We start from the raw sequence: 18000 nt of genomic DNA, 5'->3' as shown, positions 1-18000 counted from the left end.
TTTTAAGAACTTTAGACAGTCAGAAGATGGACCTGAATTTTGACTTCCTTTCAAGCAAACAGCCCTAATTATCCACTTTGGCATGTCATTTGGCCTGCTTTTCTTCTCTTATCCCTTGTGTGTCAGCGGTCATTATATTGCTCCTTGTTTTCATATTTTCCAGGTATTTAGTTTTTTACACACCATTTGACATTGGCTACAAAACAGCGAAATTTCTACCCCTCAAACTTATTTTTTCTGCTATGAAGGAAATTTACAGGTAAAATTGAGTGCTTTATCTAATTCTCAACCACATTGTTCGACGTCAAGAATATAAAATCTGTATTTTCTTAGATTATCACCTATTTACCGCACAACGAGTGCAAAGTCATTTGATATTATTGGTGGGAAGGAGAAGAAAAAACAAGCCTAGAGATGTATAGTCTTACTTTTAAAAAAAGAGAAGATGTAAAAATATCACAAAATTAGTAAAAAGCATAATGAGATCATATCTTAACATATGTATATAATGTGCATCAAACTCTTACTTTTCAAACAATTATTATTGTGATTTGGAGGGAAAAACTTCTGCCACATACAAGACTATTTATGGTAGGTACTTACATTCTTTTTTTTTTAATTATACAAAACATTGTGATTTTTTTGTAATCTGAACTTAATCTGGTTGGATTTTGACCAATTAAATTTAAAGAATAATATTCGCAATTTAAATCAATTTTTCATTTAATTGTGTCTCAAGAATATTCCTGAAGATTTGAATTTTTTTTGTCACAGGTGTAAAAAAATTCATGATGGAGTCACCCATGCAGCAAAATTGTACCCAAACGCCTACGTGATAATGATTCTAATAGGAACATTGAAAGGTTTGTCAGAAAAATAGTTTTCATCTTTTTTTATGGAAGATTTTTTTCTTATGAGTTGTATGCATTCGTTCTTTGTTTTAAAAGTCCTGATAATTGGCACATTTACCACTGAATGACAATTTTTTTTTTTTTCAAATATTATACCTTCATAATTTTAATGTGTGGTCAACCAACACCATGGTACCATGTGTGGCAAACTTGTCAAAATATAATGTAAAATTGCAAATGATCTGATTTTAGCCGATAACGTCATCAGTGGTCCACATCATCAATTAGCAATAGCTCCAAAATAAACCATTATAATTTGAAAATAATAATGGCACTCAGTTTTTGAGGATTGATATGCCCATTTTTCTTGTTCTTTTAGCCATTATTTTTGAATTTTTGAGCGATTCTGAGTTCTTTGCTTTTGATTCTAGGTAACGGTGCTGGTTTCACAAAATTAATTGAACGATTACTTAGAGGAGTTTGGACACCAACTGCAATGGAGTTCATGCAACCCAGTTTGTAAGTTTTTAGTCGATTTTTGTTTGCTAAATTAAAAACGATTCGTGTAGTGATCACAAGAAAGTTTTGGAACAGGTTGTTACAGATATCCATGCCATATTGCCATGCCATGTATACGAAGCGTTATCTGTGAAAACAGCGGATGTCACATTTTTAAGTTTTGAGAAAATTGAGTTCTAAGTTTTCAAAGCTGTGCGTTTCAATAACCGCGCTGCAAATAGGTATCAGTCAAAGAATTTCTTATAGAACCAATCCTCTTTCACAAAATGAGCTTTAAAAATTTAAATTTGAAGCAAATGTCAACGAGATACAGTGATTTTAAAAAAAGACCATATCCGCTCTTTTTACGGAGAACTTTTTTAAGCATAAAATTAACTATCCAGCTAATGTAACGGGGCAAGAGCGATTGATATTGATCAAATTATGATTACTGTTAAATCTTTTAATGATTTTTCGAAAGAAAGAAATATTTGGTAATAACTTCTAAGAAAAATAAGAAACTAACCATATTATCAGTCTTTTAAAACAGGGAAGAAATTAAAAAGGGTGCCATCTCCCAAAGACCAACATTCAATAGGTCTTACTAGCTTGTATTGCCATAGTTATGTGCTCATTCATTGAGGAGATCAATGAGCTTCAGCAAATTATTTACCTCAATATTATTATTCCAAAGAATTCTGACATCCACTGATTTTTTATGTAACACGATTTTCTATTCATATCTTTAAAAAAAATTATGCCAGGAGTCTGAAACCTGGTACCATCACTCTTGAAGGTTAGCGGACTCTATAAAAGCGTTATCCCTAAAAAAGGGGGATGTTTGATATCCGCTGTTTTTACAGATATTGCCCCATATGTTCAGTGAGCCACTCAGTAAATGAAAGAACATGGTAAAAAGGCATAGTAAAGGAGCTCATCGCTAGGAGCTCTGAAACGGTTAGCTTTTCCTTAAATTAGTAGCCTCACCAGCAGGCCGATTATTGAAATTTAAACCAGCCCGATAAGACATCGAATTGTGATGTATTGCACGGTTGAGATAGGGCTATGTCTTGTCGTGTCGGGCGGACATAGTTTCAATCATCGGACCGCAGGGATCATCTCTTTTCATGACATAATGTTCAACATAGCTTATGGACGAGATTTGTTTAAAAAACGCAAGTATTTACTACCCTGCAATTGGAACGCACCTCGACCTCAATTACTGTAAAAAAAATTCAATTTTTTGCCGAAGAAGATACTGGGGCAGTTTAAAATAACATGTTACAAATATTTTTATCTCAGGTTTTTTTTTAAATAGACAATTCTTATAAATAAGTAAATCGTATACTATAACTTATGATGTATGTTTCCTTTCTTTTTTTTACAGTCCAACAAAATCTAGTCTTGTCGCTTCAATCATTTTTGTTCTGGACAAGAAAACCGACCTGATATCAGCTCCACATGCTCTAGTGTATTTTGGCATTGTTATTTTCTTCGTTTACTTCAAGGTAAAGCTAAGCTCATTTTATCTTTGCTTTAAATGTAGAGTTTTCAGAAGAACCATTGTAGGGAAAGATGCTTTTTTGCAGAGAGCTGACCTAACATAAAATTTCAAATGGTTGCGTTCAGCCACACCAGTTGCTTTAATAGATATATTGTAAGGTACTGTACATCAAATTTGGTATTCATTCGAATATTATAATTCAATTTGTGCTACCCAGAAGTAATATATTTTGGAGAATAATAAACCGAAAGTAACGGAAACTAAACAAAACCAAACAAATAGGAAATCAAGGTAACAAACTATGAGCTACAAGGGTCATCTAAAAAGTAAGTTTCCCTACCTTGTAACTTCCCAATGAAAAGAGATAAATTAAATCGGTAAAAAGATACATATTATACATACTCTAAGCTTTAAAATAAATTCAAGTTTTTGAAAATCGGTTAAGGGGTTCGCGAGAAAAGTTAATTTTACTGAGATAACCTCCTGTCGCCGCGTGCCTACCTCCCGGGTCAGGATGCGCGGAGAGTCGATTACTTCAGACTCGGGTATTCGCCTCTAAACATCACATCAAAAAGGAATTTAGAGGTTTTCGTTGAGTAGGTCTTACCTTTCTTTTTGACGTAGGCCCCACATCTTTTTTGACATGTTTTGTTTCATTACAGCAGCTTTTTGATACCTTCCGCGTAGAAGCTCTCGCCTTGGCTCCGAAACCATGTCATTGACAGCGATCTGCACTTCCAAATCAGCAGTTGCTTTGCGTCGGAAAATTTTCCCCCGATCCTTTATACTTTCTTAATTTAGCCATATGTGACTTTCATCTGTTCCCGAGCGGAAAAACTTCAACGATAAAAAGCGCTTGCCAACCGATTCAGAGGCACAGATCACTGTCAATGACTGGTTTTGGAGCCAAGGCGAGAGCTTCTACGCGAAAGGCATCAAAAAGCTGCTGTAATGAAACAAAACATGTCAAAAAAGATGTGGGGCCTACGTCAAAAAGAAAGGTAAGACCTACTCAACGAAAACTTCTAAATTCCTTTTTGATGTGATGTTTAGAGGCGAATACCCGAGTCTGAAGTAATCGACTCTCCACGCATCCTGACCCGGGAGGTGGGCACGCAGCGACAGGAGGTTGTCTCAGTAAAATTAACTTTTCTCGCGAACCCCTTAACCGATTTTCAAAAACTTGAATTTATATTAAAGCTTAGAGTATGTATAATATGTGTCTTTTTACCGATTTAATTTATCTCTTTTCATTCGGAAGATACAAGGTAGGGAAACTTACTTTTTGGATGACCCTCGTAAATAATGAAAATAAAGAAAGCCAAAACTAAAAAACTCAACCTCACAAAAATTGCCAACGCATTTTGGGGCTCCCCGGTCGGAATTTGGTCTTGAAGAAGGGGCCAGGGAGCCCCGAAACTCGTCGGCAATTTTAATTTATTTTTGTGAGTTTGAGTTTTTTAGTTTCGGCTTTCTTTATTTTCATATTTTGGAGACCCCGCACTTCGACATTTTGTCATGTAATCATGTCATGTTTGCTCAGCGTTTTTCATTGTTTCCTGTGATTATATTTTAATGCTGGCTTTTTTTTTATTTTCAGCTCTCATCAATTCTCCTCGGAATCCACGATCCATTCTTACCGTTCGAGAATTTATTCTGCGCCCTATTCCTGGGAGGAATCTGGGACTCCTTAAGTAAAATTCTCTCCCGCGGAGGATCGAAGGAGGGCGAGAAAGGTGATGCCAAGAAAAAGGATTAATTGAAGGATTAATTAATTATGGTGACTGCCCATAAAATTGAAATCATCTGTGAGCCAACGAGCACAATTTTTGAGGATACAGGGATGAACGAAGCGATTTTCGATCGACCCAGTTTAAAGTTTAAAACTGTGAACTTGAGGAGAAAAACCAGTATTATTTTTATTCTTAGGAGATTCTGCATTTTTATGAATTAAAAATTCGTGAAATAATGCACTATGTTTTTGGAAATAAGCCCCTCTCTTGTAAATTCAGTGATGAGAGAACTCAAGGATGAAACATGAGGAATGTTTCATCGGACTCCCTCCATTTGCCATCTCCTTACATATAAATGGATGGTAAGGAAGCTCCAAGTTTCCTGAACTTTATACCAAATTTTTCTCTATACGTTAAAAAAACCTATCGCTTTAGTTACCTTTGACATTTGATGAAAGCGAAGTTGGTATGTCAATACCTAATTCTGGTGATTTCTTTCCAAAATGAACTTTCATTGTTAAATATGTTTGTTCAAATTCTGTTTTATTAATTATTTGCCTGCTGATTAGTGGGTTCTCTCATCAATTTTTCGTCTCCAAACATTTTACCAACGTGTTACTTTAGTTTCATGACTTAACCTTTAAGTCATAACCTTAGGCTACTTTTTTACTAAGTTCATAAGCTAGTCATTAAATTTTTAAAGTTAAACTGTAATCTTCCTTTTCTTTAATAATGGAAGAAATTGGGGCAACTCTTTGTTAGAGAAGTCAAGGTCCCTATTTATCATATCTAAACAAATGGCCCTCTCCCTTCTTACTAATGCGGAGACTAGAAAGTCAATTCGGATACTTACAACATCAGAAATTCTAGATTTCAAAATTCTAAACGTATGCGTGTACTATTTTTCATTTTTTAATTTATTTCATAATTTGTTTTCGATTAGACATTGGGGAAATTCTGACTAAAATTTCATGGCAACAATTTAAGATGCATTAGTCTTTTGGTAACCTGCAGCCAATATGTGGGTGATTACTGCAAGTTGTACTTGTTAAAAGTAATTTGAACAATTGAACTTGATGTTTATGAGAGACCTGTTGTGTGTTCATGATTGAGATGCCTCTTTCAATCTTGTATATTGTTGATATGATTAAGAGCGGCTATTACCACGATTAATAGCATGGGATGAGACCCAACGATTTTTTTAGCTGTCAGGATTATCAAGTTAATCAATTTGAGAGTTCGTCAGAGGAGAATCAATTCTGTTTTCACGAAGCATCTCAAATTTTAACATGCAACCTGATTCTACATTAAAAGTGTAAAAGAGCTAATTTTTTAAATCTAAGATTATATGTAAGACCAACCTAGCTTTAACAGTTTCAGTGATTCAAGTGATGAAAATCATTGATACGTCTCTGAGGTATTGAGGTGACGCTTGCATTTCAAGAGCATGCAGGGAGAGAGTATGTTGTGTGTAAAAATCATTGCAAAGAGTTTGCAGCGGTTAGAGTTGCCGTCTTAAAAACTTTTGACAAAGGGAGCACATGCTGATCATGTAGATTTACTTTTCTGTGATATATGCACAAAGTTCTGCTTTTTCTGCAATAGTTTATGTTGACAGAGTTTTTCAGCCATGATGTTAAGTTGCAAGTCAATCAGTACCTTTAACTTGCAATTCATCCCAGGAACTGCTTCTCTTGTTTGTATTTTTTCTCCCTAAGATCTCTCATTTTTCTGTTATGCACAATTTCAAACGCAGAATTAATTTACGAAGTTACCGTTTTTCTGTTTCCCCGTTGTTAAACTCTCTACCTCTGGTTTTTTCTAAATTGGCCTCCAGTCCTCCATTCTCATTCAGATTTTTTTTTCCCAAATTACACTTTAAGCAAGAAATGGACTTGTCAAAAAACTAAAATTCCCTGTGAATAACGTGAATGTACCATGTTCACTATTAAGGTTATAATCTCTATCCCTCCTTGAATTAGGAGGCTCCCTTCTCCATTATTGGTACTGCTTACAATGTTGTTAATTAACTGTAAAAGTGATGCACCTAAGGGAAAAGGGACTTGAGGTGACTTGCCAAATTTTTCAGAAATTCGTTTTTTTCACGTTAAGTCCATTTCTCCTTTGATGCATCACAAAAATGCCTCAGACTTGGAAAATTAGGAATCTCAAGGTTTCATCACAGGTTGTTTCCAAAGTTTCACTTTGGAACTAGAAGCAGGATTTCTGTGGGTGCAATCCTGATTTCCCTGATTTGATGAAACTTCGGTTCGTTTCCGATGAGTTCCTTGCTTTTAAACTCTGTGCTACATAAAATTCAGCTATTCGTACGCTATGAAGTATGCATGCCTTTAAGGAGCTAGATATTCATTCAAAGAGAGATCAATTATTTTTGCTCCATCTGTCTGCTAAACATTTTTATAACTTTGATGAGACATGACCCTTATCTGACCAGTGTTTAAACCAAAAATATTTGTAAGTTATTTTCATCCTGTTTTTGTACAAATTGAAATAAAAAAGCCTAAACCTTAGTTGCTTTGTTTGTTTATATGCATTTTTAGAATAAGTACATTATGGTTATACCATTTTGAAACGCGGAGTTGATTCACCCCTGATCTTGCTCAAAAATTTTAAATTGATGAGGGGTTAAAATCGTCAAGATGACATAAGAACGTAACTGCACTTCGCGATGAACCTTCTCGTCCACATAACTCAATGCTTTTTGGAGATTATCTTCAAGTGTACTTATGCCCTTACGTCAGCCGAGCAACAAAATACTCTCCATAAATAACATGGAAACCCCATATGTTCTTGGGAAGAGTTTTGAGGATATAGAAATAAACCAGTTTAAATAATTCTTTACCGCCTTTACCGCATCCAAAGGTTTTTTAATATAAAAATAATCAGAATACACGTTTTATATCAATAACAATGAGGAATTAAAATAAGAGCTATAACAAAAAAGAGAGGAAAACAAGAGAAAATGTCTAAGATTCTGCAATAATTTTCTCTTCCTGAAAGAGAGAGGACTGAAAGAAAAATGTAATAGGTAATGATGATCTCAAGCCATTGAACTTTTTAACAATATTCGCTAAAAATGATTCTGACTTTGAGAAAAATGTAACATTGTCAATCTACTGACTAAAATTAGAAGATACCTATTCTTGTAAATGATGAGAATCAGTTAACTACGAAGAGGGTAGAGCTTTGCTCGAGAATTAAGATCTTTGACAAATCACAATGCGACTAAAGGACACGCTTTTGTTCTACGTTTTGGATCAAATCGTCTAGTAGGCTTCAGATTCATAATATTTAAAAGAATTAAAGTTGATACGTCTAGTAAAAAATCAAGTAAAATTAAAAAAAAATAGAAAGTCAATAAAAGGTACATAAGTTCAAAACACTGGAGCAAACACTTCTCGGGCAATAAACACAATAACAAAAATAAAACTTAATTTAAAAAAAAAAGAGGCTTAAAGTGTCAGATAAAGACACAGGGATGTGTATATGTATATTGCTCTAAAATTTGAGCTTCCTGAATTAAATCAAAATAGTTCTCTCATAAACATAAAGGAAAAAAACTGAGGTTGCTAGTTTTCTAGGAAAACACAATGAGAGTAGGTGTGTGAATAAAAGAGACCAATAACGGATGTATAATTTGTCTTTATAAGAAAGTTAAGAAACTGATTAAATTTATAAGTTGGGAATTAAAGGAAGAATTTACTGCGATTAAGTAAAGTTACAAAAATTCCAATCCAGGGAAAAGATAAACTGGACAAAGCATTACAATAGGCTGGCAGTGTTTGCATTTCTGCATGAGCTTTGTTGATTGTATCAGGAATCATGAGAAAATGCAGTTATTGTAAAACTTCGTCCATTCCAGATGAGATATTTTGCACAGTGAAAAAAGAAAATGGGCCAAGCTTGTTGATAAAACAAAAGTATATTAAAACTTACTACATGCACGTTCTTCAGCCGGTGTTGAGAAGCCATACTGCAGGAGCATATTCTATGGATCGAAATGGGACTTCTTTCTTCTATAAAGCTTCTATGAGGCTCAAGTTAAAGAGGCATATGCAAGGAAGGTGTTCCAAGGGCTGTTGGTCATTTTAGAGCAAAAAATGGGTTTTTCGTCCCATAAAATGCTATTCTTAGAGCATCACTTATAGGATGTAAACTAATCTTGGATAGTGGTCCTGCAATATTTTTTGCTCCAGGGCTTAGTTTTCGAGAAAATCATGATTGAATGGACAAGTTTACTAGCAGGAAGGCTGCCCACTTGCAACGACAACGTCCGGCTTTGGGTTGAACGAACACATTCAGATTTACTTTTTGCTCTAGGTCATCACCATGAGTGCATTCAAGTTTTCTCGAAAATTAAGACCTGCAGAAAATAATTGCATAAAACCATTTTCCCAGCTTATTTTATACCAGCTGCAATGGTGCCCTGTAAATAGCACCTTCACTGGCCAAAAAGCCAAGTTTTTCGCTCTAGTAGATTCAAGACCCCCCTGACACCTCCTGAAATCCCCCTGTAACTTGAGATTTGGGTACTTTTGAGGCTATGGATGAAATCACTGCTAAAAATAAAGGGGAAGGGCCATTTCTTATGAGTTAAGGTTCATTAACGTTGCCTAAATTCAGAAAAAAACTATGATAACCTTGAAAGATTAGGGCCGTGGCTCCTACTGAGGGCACTTGGGGAAAAAAAAATTAAGAAAAAGTAAAGTCTCATTATGATCCATATCGAACACACTCCTGTGGTACAGCTCTTTAACCCTGAGACACCCTGTATAAACACTAGCCGAAAACAGTTTATTGAAACATCAAGATGAAAAATAAATATTTTATCATTTTAGAGAGAGAAAATTATCTCGTTTTTTTTTTAAATTATGGAGAGATTTCTCCGACAGATTGTCACAACACAAGAACTGAGATTCATCTTCTAGGATTAGAACCATTTGATACAGTTCTTTCAACCTTTTAAACGGGTTCTATATTAATTTCAGGAGAGTTTCCATGTCCTCCACTAATACTGAGCGGAAAATACATATAAGTAGGGATATAATAAGTACAATTCCATGATAAAGTGAACACGATTGAGGATACAATCAGTTTTGAGAGAAAAACAAGGGGGAGATGAAAAGATCAAGGTTTATACCGTCTATTTAGCGATTCTGGTCCAATATTTAATAAAAAAAGATTAATTAGGAGAGAACTGAAGGAAGCACAAACTAGAGTAAAGAGGCACAGTCTCAAAATATATGGAATATTCTTTCAACAAAGAATTTTGGAATATCGCTTAGAAATCTGAAAAACAATAACAAAAAAAAATACTTCCTAAATTATTTTCATTAGTTCGTAGCGTTTGAAATAAACATTAAGCTTCAGGAAATTCTGAACTCTCGACTGATGGTATGGAGAAACTGTCAGGTCTATAAGCAAAGGCAACGACTCCTCCGATCAAAGCAGTGATCCCACCAATTACTGCTCGCCATGGAATGCGCTGAAAATATATTGGCGAAATAAAAATTAAAAATACTTTCATTAAATTTTTAAAAAAAGCAGAAGCCAAAAATTTAACTAAAAAATTAAATTAATATGAAATTAATTTCTTTACATTTTTAATTACACTGCACACTGACTTCAAAAGGATAACACTTAGAATATGATACACTAAAAAGTGGCTGATGAAGAGGCTCTAGTACAAAGGAAGTAAAAAATAATTTTTCAATTTGGCTGAAGGCCGCTATTTCACTTAAATCGTGAGATACTAAAACAATGGTTGGTAAAAATACTTAAATATAGGGGAGGTAAGAAATAAATCTTGCGATTTTTCTCTCAATAATTCTCCCTGCTACTATTATTATTGGTGTCTTGGGTGAGAATGTACTGACAATATCTTGGGTAGTAATTATGAGGAGTACGATGAAATATGGAATAAGAGGGGAGTTTACAATGTTGTAGTGGCATGTATTTTAACACATAAATGTGAAGTTTGGCAGCTGGAGAAATGGACGCAGGATATGCTAAGGCAACGGAGATAGCTTTCTGAAGGAGGTCAGCAGGGATTTTTTTGGGACATTGGGTCGGTAATGATAGAGTGCATCAGATCATGAAAGTCGAAAGTGACATCGTCAGGACCAAACAGTTAGTTAAGTGTAGTCATGTAAGTAGAATGACGGAGGAAAGGCTGCCAGAGAAGATGCTCGATTGAATTCTTCCTAGGAGGATACGAAGGGAACGCCCTGTGAAGGGATGGCAAGAGGAAGCTTTAAATGAAGGGGGAGTGCTAACTCCCTGAAGGACTGTGGAAGAACAGGATACTCTGGCAGTTAGGTGACCCAGTATGCTGGATAGTGCTGTGAAAGCGGCCTAAAGAATGTGTGATGGAGGAATACACTTAGGGGAAAAACAATTAAAAAATTATCATAATAAAAAAAATTTAAGAAAATAAAACGATGTCATCACATACAATGTATTGTACTTCAATCCTTCAATTATGACAATCTCTCTTAGAAATCTCTCCTTAATTCTTAAAAAAATGCTAATTAACTTCCTCCTTACAGTTATGAAGAATTTACTTTCTATCATGGTATTCATCACAGTTTTAATGGCATGCATCAATGTCAACTAAATGGGCATCACAATATTATGCACCAACTTCCATGAGCTGCTTATTGGTTGCAAAGGAATTGAAAGGAATGGGTTTGCTTTACTTATTACAAGGAAGTCTTCTGATGATTTGCACTTCTATATATATCACTCAAAACTAACAATAGTAGTTGAAAAACCAAAATGCTACACTGAAAATTAACTGCAAAATTTCCTCTTAAGGAATCTGGGTGATGTTGCTGGGTAGAACAGATCTATATTTGATCCATAAAAACACAATTAACAGAAACTTGCTCACGCATAAAACTTGAAATCTTTACATGGTAGCAGGAATGTAGAAACATTTTGATCATGCAATCAGTTGCGTACAAAGGTTGGAAGGCAAGATTGCGCTAATAAAAAAAAAGGCATGGTTCCTGCATAATTGAGGTAAAAATGGCAGTTTTTTCAAATAATTGTGGTAGCATGTCCCTAAATTAAGAGCAGAAAAATTCATCATTTTGAAAATTTGGAGGAAAGAGGGATTTTTAAGACAAAAAGCATAGAAAACTTCCTGCATATCTGCATGCTAGCATCTTTTAGAGATATCAATAAAGTTGAACCTTACTATTTTGTTTAGAGAAAAGTTTAAAATGAAGATAACTGAAAGCCACCTACCGAGGAAACACTTTGACTGGGCTTTGACTGCGTAGTAGATTTGTTTTGACCCAACATTTTCTTGTACAAATTTTGTTCCACTTTAATGTCTGACTTCTTCTTTGCTTGAAGACGAGCTAATTCATTTTTGATATCCTTCGAATCTGGATCAAGTTCTAAAGCCTGCTTTAAGTACTTATAAGCCTCGTCAGTTTCGTTTTTCTTTACTAATACCTATGGAAAGGAAAAATGGCACGACAGTGAGTTTCAATGCATGATTCTAAAATTAGTTTAAATAATGAATATTCCATAAATACAAATCAACAAGGAATCAATTCCTGAACTCAGAAGAGCTTCAGAGGCTTTTGAAAGTAACAGAATAAAAGTTAAAGTTGGAGTATGAAATAGAATGCTTCTCATTAGCTCGCTACTTGTGAAGTCACATCAAGTACCAACTACTGGTTTCAACCACCACAGATCAAATGTAAACAACATGACTAGACAGCTGCTGTACTTACGTATTAATACGTAAAGTCTTTCATATTCGTAATCCTGATATGAAATGTATCAATTTTTAAAAGGAAAAAGTGAAGGAAACAAATCGTAGACCTTCAGTAGTAGATCGCAGGAGGATATGACCTCACCAAGTGGGATGTCCTAGAGTGTAGGCAGCTACGTTGGAAACTAACAGAGAAAGCCAATTCTCTAACTGGCGTCACAAATATGTTGGCGCTAGATTTTTCCGTTGGAAATGCTGTTGGATTTTGAAACTCTTTTTCTCGAGTTGGGTTATAATAAACTAATATGAAAACTGTTACCTAACATATGTTTCCTCATTTTCTTAGTAATTTCAGACAATCAATTAAAAAAACCAAGAGCAATAACTACAGTCGACAAAAATATTCTGGATTTCTGCAGCTGTATTCTAAATTAATTAGTCCAGTTTGGACATTTTTCTTGAAAATCAGGGGAACATTATATTGACGCAAAATAAAATGATTTTGGTAAAGGTAGCAGAGAAACAAATTGAACTGCCTCTGAATGGGTGCCCTTACCTGTCCTTTCCTGAAGAGAGCTTTCACATTTTTGGGCTGGGCCATGAGAACGTTATTTAGAGATTGTAGTGCCGCATCGTACGCTTCTATTTTTATTTGACACAATGCTAGATTGTTGTATACCTTAAATCTGTCTTCTAATAATTGGGTGATGGCATCTTCACTTGACTGAAATAAAACGTTACAAATTATCAAACCAACAGTTTTACTTACGCAATTGATAGATAAAATTTCCCCCAATAACCTCCAACCCAGAGCATGAAGAATCTTTTCCATGTTTGAGCATTACCTTGATTTAGTAAACCAAACACTCGAAAAAGGAAGGAACCTATCAGTGTTCCAATCCAGGGTGTCTACTAAAACAGGCTGGCCAAAAATCAGTACTTTTACAGTACTTTTTCAGTACATTTCCAAGAAATTCAGTACCTCCTCAACAGAAAAATTCCTGAATTTTTCAATACCACTATTTGACGAAATCCAAAAAATTTCAAAAATTAAAATTTCTCTCTCAAATTATTACTAAAATGAAAAAAAATGACAAAATTCCGAACCTTGTGCGAAATTATTCCGAACTTTTCCAGTACTTTTGGACTTCCCTTACAAAATTAGTACTATTTCCGGAATTTCTGAACTTGCAGACACCCTACAATCATATCTCAATATTTAAATTGATATATTAAACTTAAGGTGGAATAGATACAAAAATTTCCAGCCGTGTGACTACATAATTAACTATCGAAAAACAATGGAGCTAAAAATAATCACCTCATCATCGGTGGCTACATTGGAGTCTAGATAGTCCAGTGCTCTTCTGTAGCACTGTATAGCCAAAGTGAATTCTTTCCGAGAATACCACCAGTTGCCTCTTTCTTTTTTTTTGTTCCTGAAAAAAGAAAACAATCGATGAGGACAAATTTATAAAGAAAATGAGATGCTGGCCAAGCTTTTGTTAAATTGCTTCACACTGCCAAAATAAAAAATTCTTAGCTCTTGGGTTCCTTGTGCTACATCATGTTTTTATAATCTTTCTTGCATCATTTTCAGTTATCTACATTAGACTTATCATTACTTGCATGATTTTTATTACATTGACTGGCACATGTAAACTCATAAATCAAAATTTTTTCTGCTTATTTTTCCTTTTGCCAGTCTTGTAGATACCGCATATATTCATAATTTTTCATTTGTCAAGCTAACAAGACAAAAATGGAGCTTCTGCATACGTCACCCCATCGAAAACTTACCCTATTGAGCTCCGCTCAGCAACTTTCAGTTGTTCTATGTCAGGACCAGGCTCCACTTTAATTAATTTCATTGTATAGTGTAAATTGGCATTAGGAGGTACTTCTGGTTTATCGGGCTCTTGACGACCAATCTTCCCAAAGCCAAAACGAGGTCCGACAAAAACTTCCGCTACTTCTCCAACATCCATCAAAGCAATAACAAAATCTAATCCATGAATAACCTGCAAAGATGAGACAGTAAATTTGTTTTAAAAATATTGCCTTCCACTATAAAGTAATACCCAATAGTGCATAACACCACCGAATAGCCAAAGTATCACAAGCACCATTCACGCCTAGACGCTAGGTTGCCAGACATCTCAGTATTGTTTTAAGTAATTTTTTCTCTAAGACTTTAGCACATACTTTCATGAAAATTTCAAAGATTCATCTTGATGACTAAACAAATATTAGATTACTTCTTTAAGGGTTCTGTTTAATAACATGTCTGTAAAATTTTGACACGTTTGAGAAGTTTGGAAACATAATGTAAAATAATTAAAATTGTTTTTAAAACTCAACACTTTCACTTATTATACATTGGATTCACTTAATATATATTCCAATATAAATAACATTGGAAACATAATGCCTCACACAAATGGCGCTTGTGATACTGTGGTCGGAAAGTGACAAAATGAGATACAATTTCTCACCTCAGTGACATTTCGATAGTGAAACTACCAGACCACATATCTAAGTTTACGACGTTGTTGACTTCCAGTCATACTTCATGTTTTAAATGGAAAACTAATTGATGTAAGTTCTTGAAAACTTCCGTGATTTTTCTTCTATGCACTAAGAAAACTCTGTGAATATTTCCAGGAATGATATGTATTTGTTCTCTTTTAAGAAATTAAAATGGGAGGGGAGATTTTCATACACCGCAAACGAGATATGTGGTCTGGTAGTTTCACCATCGATTTGTAAGTTAAATCAAATGAAAAAGGTGATTTAATTTATACAGTGGCTCAACATTGGAGTAGTAATTGGACAGATTTCGATCTAACTGAAATATGTGCATTATGACATGAGCCAAGTTGTGTATGCACATATTCTTATGGGTCTCAGGGCTCATGTCTTAACGCACATAGTTCCGTTTGATAGAAATTCATCCACTTATGTTTGCACTTTGAAAACTTTTCAGATTATTCTGATAATCTGATAATAACTTCCTCACTTTTCTTCATATGCAGAATCCAGACACTTACTAAATTATTATGGGATAAATAAAGTGAACAAGGTCTTTTTGTGTGAATTTTTTTTCTCTAAGCAAAAAATTCCTACTTCCTGTCAAAATTACCAGATTTTCTTTCATTTTCATCTGTTAAGAGCTTTTCTAAATGCTTGCTGCATTGGTAATATCGATTTATAAACTTGACAGGCATGATAGATATAATTGCACAGAAGTGCTTACCTCAAGGTCTCCGAGCTGTATTCTATGATTTTCTTCTTTTTCAATAACAGTGCCATCATCCAGCCGTCCTTCATAATCCAAAATGCAAATCTCTGAAAATTGAGGCCGCGTATCTGGCTCACCTGGCACAGTCACCTGAATGAAAGGGAAAATATGATTAAATAAGAGTTTCTCATAAAGAGAACTTTTCTTTTTTTCTTAAAGCATCGATCTTGAAAAAAGTTGAATACTTTTAATTCATGAGGGTTTGGTGTGTAAAAAATTAACAGCATTTGCTAGTAACGGTTACGACAGAGCTGAATGAAAAAAAAATACAATTTAATCTCCTACATTAACCATTAATTGGCAGAATTTCGATGGCTTTTGTTGAGTAGGTAAGATAAGTTTGAAGAGACACATTCTCCAGAAACAATACAGGATTCCTTAGTCATCCCGTGGAAACCCTTATTACTTACTTAAAATTTTTAACATAGGGCATGCAGTTAGAACTGACTTCCTGATGATTTAAAATTGACAAAAATCGATTGATTTATCCTCAGCCGTCTGAAATTTTGTCCATGACAATTTCTAGGGACCATAGACCGTAGACAATCAGGAATCTTTGCTACAATAAAGTGGCTGAGTGAGATGTTACCAGCACAGTCCGCTGGAGAGCACACATGATTTACCTCCGTCCTACCGTGTACAAGTTCCAGAGCGCAGTGACGAAGAATGTTCTCTAACTTTCCTGAAAGCTTGCTTTTGAATAGAATGAGGGGTATGCATGCTCATCCCTAAAATAGACTATATGCCCGTCATTAGAGTAAAAGTGTTCATTGCAGATGAATTAAAGGATAGCTTGGTGTAAATCACGGTACTTGGTGAGGTTTTCACATATTCTGCATAAAAATTGTTAGAATTTAACATATTTCTATAGAATGAGACATAGTTGAAGTGAAATGGAGCTATAAGGTACGTCATTAGGATGGCACAAATCTGTGGTTTCAGTTTTCTACCGGGCCAAATCATTAATAAACTGGCTTAGGCCAGAAACATTGGAATGGTATGTAGTTCCACAATTCTAGTAGACCATTTGAAGCGATCCCTAGAAGAGTGGATAAGCCCTGGTCTCCTTCCCTCTCGGACAAAATTTTTCTGGCTACGCTTATGCTAAGTAGCGGTGTCTCCTCAGTAGCAAGCTACCTGTCAATAGGGGTGTTCAAACGAATTCTTGCCGGAACACTATCGGCATCGTCTCTTATTGAAACTGGCGGCAGTACCGACAGTGGCCATGATATCGACAACAGCCGGCCTTATCGGAGTTTTGAGAGCTCGCACTCAATACATTGTTGCCCCGTGTGTCGGTTTATCAGATTGCCTGGCGCGGCGACGCGTAAAATAGATGTACAATTGGCAACAGCTTATTTTCGCCAGCTCCGAAAACTCTGATCGCTATCGGTAAGAGCGCTCTTATCGTAACTTTTTCTTAACGGAACTGTTTCGGTGGCTTACCGACAACCGATTGAACAGCCCTACCTGTCAATCATCCAGTTTGGTAAAGGGCTCCAATCACTAATACATGTCAACTGAGCAGTAAGGACAACCAATCATAGGGCTCCACTTCACACTAGTCTGATTTTTCCCATTTAGAAAAATGCAAAATTTTAGAAAAGATCTGCAGCTCTGGGCTAAAGTTGAAAGGTTCCACCGAACTTGCGGTTAGCCCTGAGCAGGTGCTTTGAAATTCAACGCCAAGGAGATTTGCTGCGCACAGCTCTTGACGGAAGAATGATTTACTAGAGCACAGAGTATTTTATTTGGGGAAAGTTTTAGGTGTCGAGAGTTGCGAGGAGGGTAAGTAGGTGGCCTTACCTTCTTCTTCAACTGTTCACTTCCAAGGATATCCATCCATCCGTCATCATCCTCTTTTTTTTCATCACCTGCGGTTTCGGCATGATCCTCTTCCTTGCCGGAGGATTCTTTTCCAATTAAAGGGTCTTCCTTGGCTGCATCAACAATCTCAAAGGATTCACCATTGTTATCAGATTCCATCTTGACAATCCCTGAAAGAAAACTAGACACTATCGAGGACACAAATCACGAATCTCTCAGCACACAATGAATTTGAAAGAATTACTGATGCATTGAAATTCCATTAATTCAAGGAGAACAGCAAATTCATCGAATAAATGGCAGGTGAAATTTATAGGAAGATTCAAGAAATGATTATCACATTCACATAATCACCATAATCATAATCAATCACAACAATGGCTCTGTTCAAAAAACATTTTCCGGCATTATCAAAATGTTGTCAAATGTAACTGTAAAGTGTATTCTTTAGTAACCCACTGACCCAATTAGTGTGGTAATTAAAACTGCTCACTAATTATCACCTAGAAAATAAAATTACTATTAAAATATGACTC

General features: G+C 35.3%; 2 protein-coding genes across 2 annotated transcripts in view; one reads left to right on the top strand and one right to left on the bottom strand.

Annotated features, from left to right (window-relative positions):
- Window positions 1-7117, top strand: part of LOC109032546 (trimeric intracellular cation channel type 1B.1) — a 37234-nt gene extending 30117 nt beyond the window's left edge. Inside the window, exons 4-8 of the mRNA XM_019044727.2 lie at window positions 164-259; window positions 775-863; window positions 1283-1370; window positions 2737-2857; window positions 4454-7117. Coding sequence (XP_018900272.1) covers window positions 164-259; window positions 775-863; window positions 1283-1370; window positions 2737-2857; window positions 4454-4612 — 553 coding nt within the window. The 3' untranslated portion in view covers window positions 4613-7117. The remainder of the gene's footprint in view (window positions 1-163; window positions 260-774; window positions 864-1282; window positions 1371-2736; window positions 2858-4453) is intronic.
- Window positions 7118-7438: 321 nt separating this feature from the next.
- On the bottom strand, window positions 7439-17844 carry zda (peptidyl-prolyl cis-trans isomerase zonda). Its single transcript, XM_019044726.2, has 7 exons — window positions 17444-17844; window positions 15593-15727; window positions 14137-14357; window positions 13658-13775; window positions 12893-13060; window positions 11859-12071; window positions 7439-10092 (listed from the first exon to the last, which is right to left on the bottom strand). The coding sequence occupies exons 1-7, from the start codon at window positions 17621-17623 to the stop codon at window positions 9967-9969; spliced, it is 1161 nt and encodes a 386-aa protein (XP_018900271.2). The 5' UTR covers window positions 17624-17844; the 3' UTR covers window positions 7439-9966.
- Window positions 17845-18000: the final 156 nt, after the last annotated feature.

Source organism: Bemisia tabaci, chromosome 8, assembly GCF_918797505.1.
Source record: "Bemisia tabaci chromosome 8, PGI_BMITA_v3".
NCBI classification, from domain to species: domain Eukaryota; kingdom Metazoa; phylum Arthropoda; class Insecta; order Hemiptera; family Aleyrodidae; genus Bemisia; species Bemisia tabaci.
This window is presented reverse-complemented; position numbering and strand designations above follow the sequence as displayed.

Bases quoted from the DNA above. Each gene is read 5' to 3' on its own strand.
- zda (XM_019044726.2), bottom strand. From the start codon at position 17,623: ATGGAATCTGATAACAATGGTGAATCCTTTGAGATTGTTGATGCAGCC. The intron at 15,728-17,443 runs GTAAGGCCACCT...CCTTTCATTCAG, and splicing joins GTGAACAGTTGAAGAAGAAG to GTGACTGTGCCAGGTGAGCC. The intron at 14,358-15,592 runs GTAAGCACTTCT...TCATCTTTGCAG, and splicing joins TACAGCTCGGAGACCTTGAG to GTTATTCATGGATTAGATTT.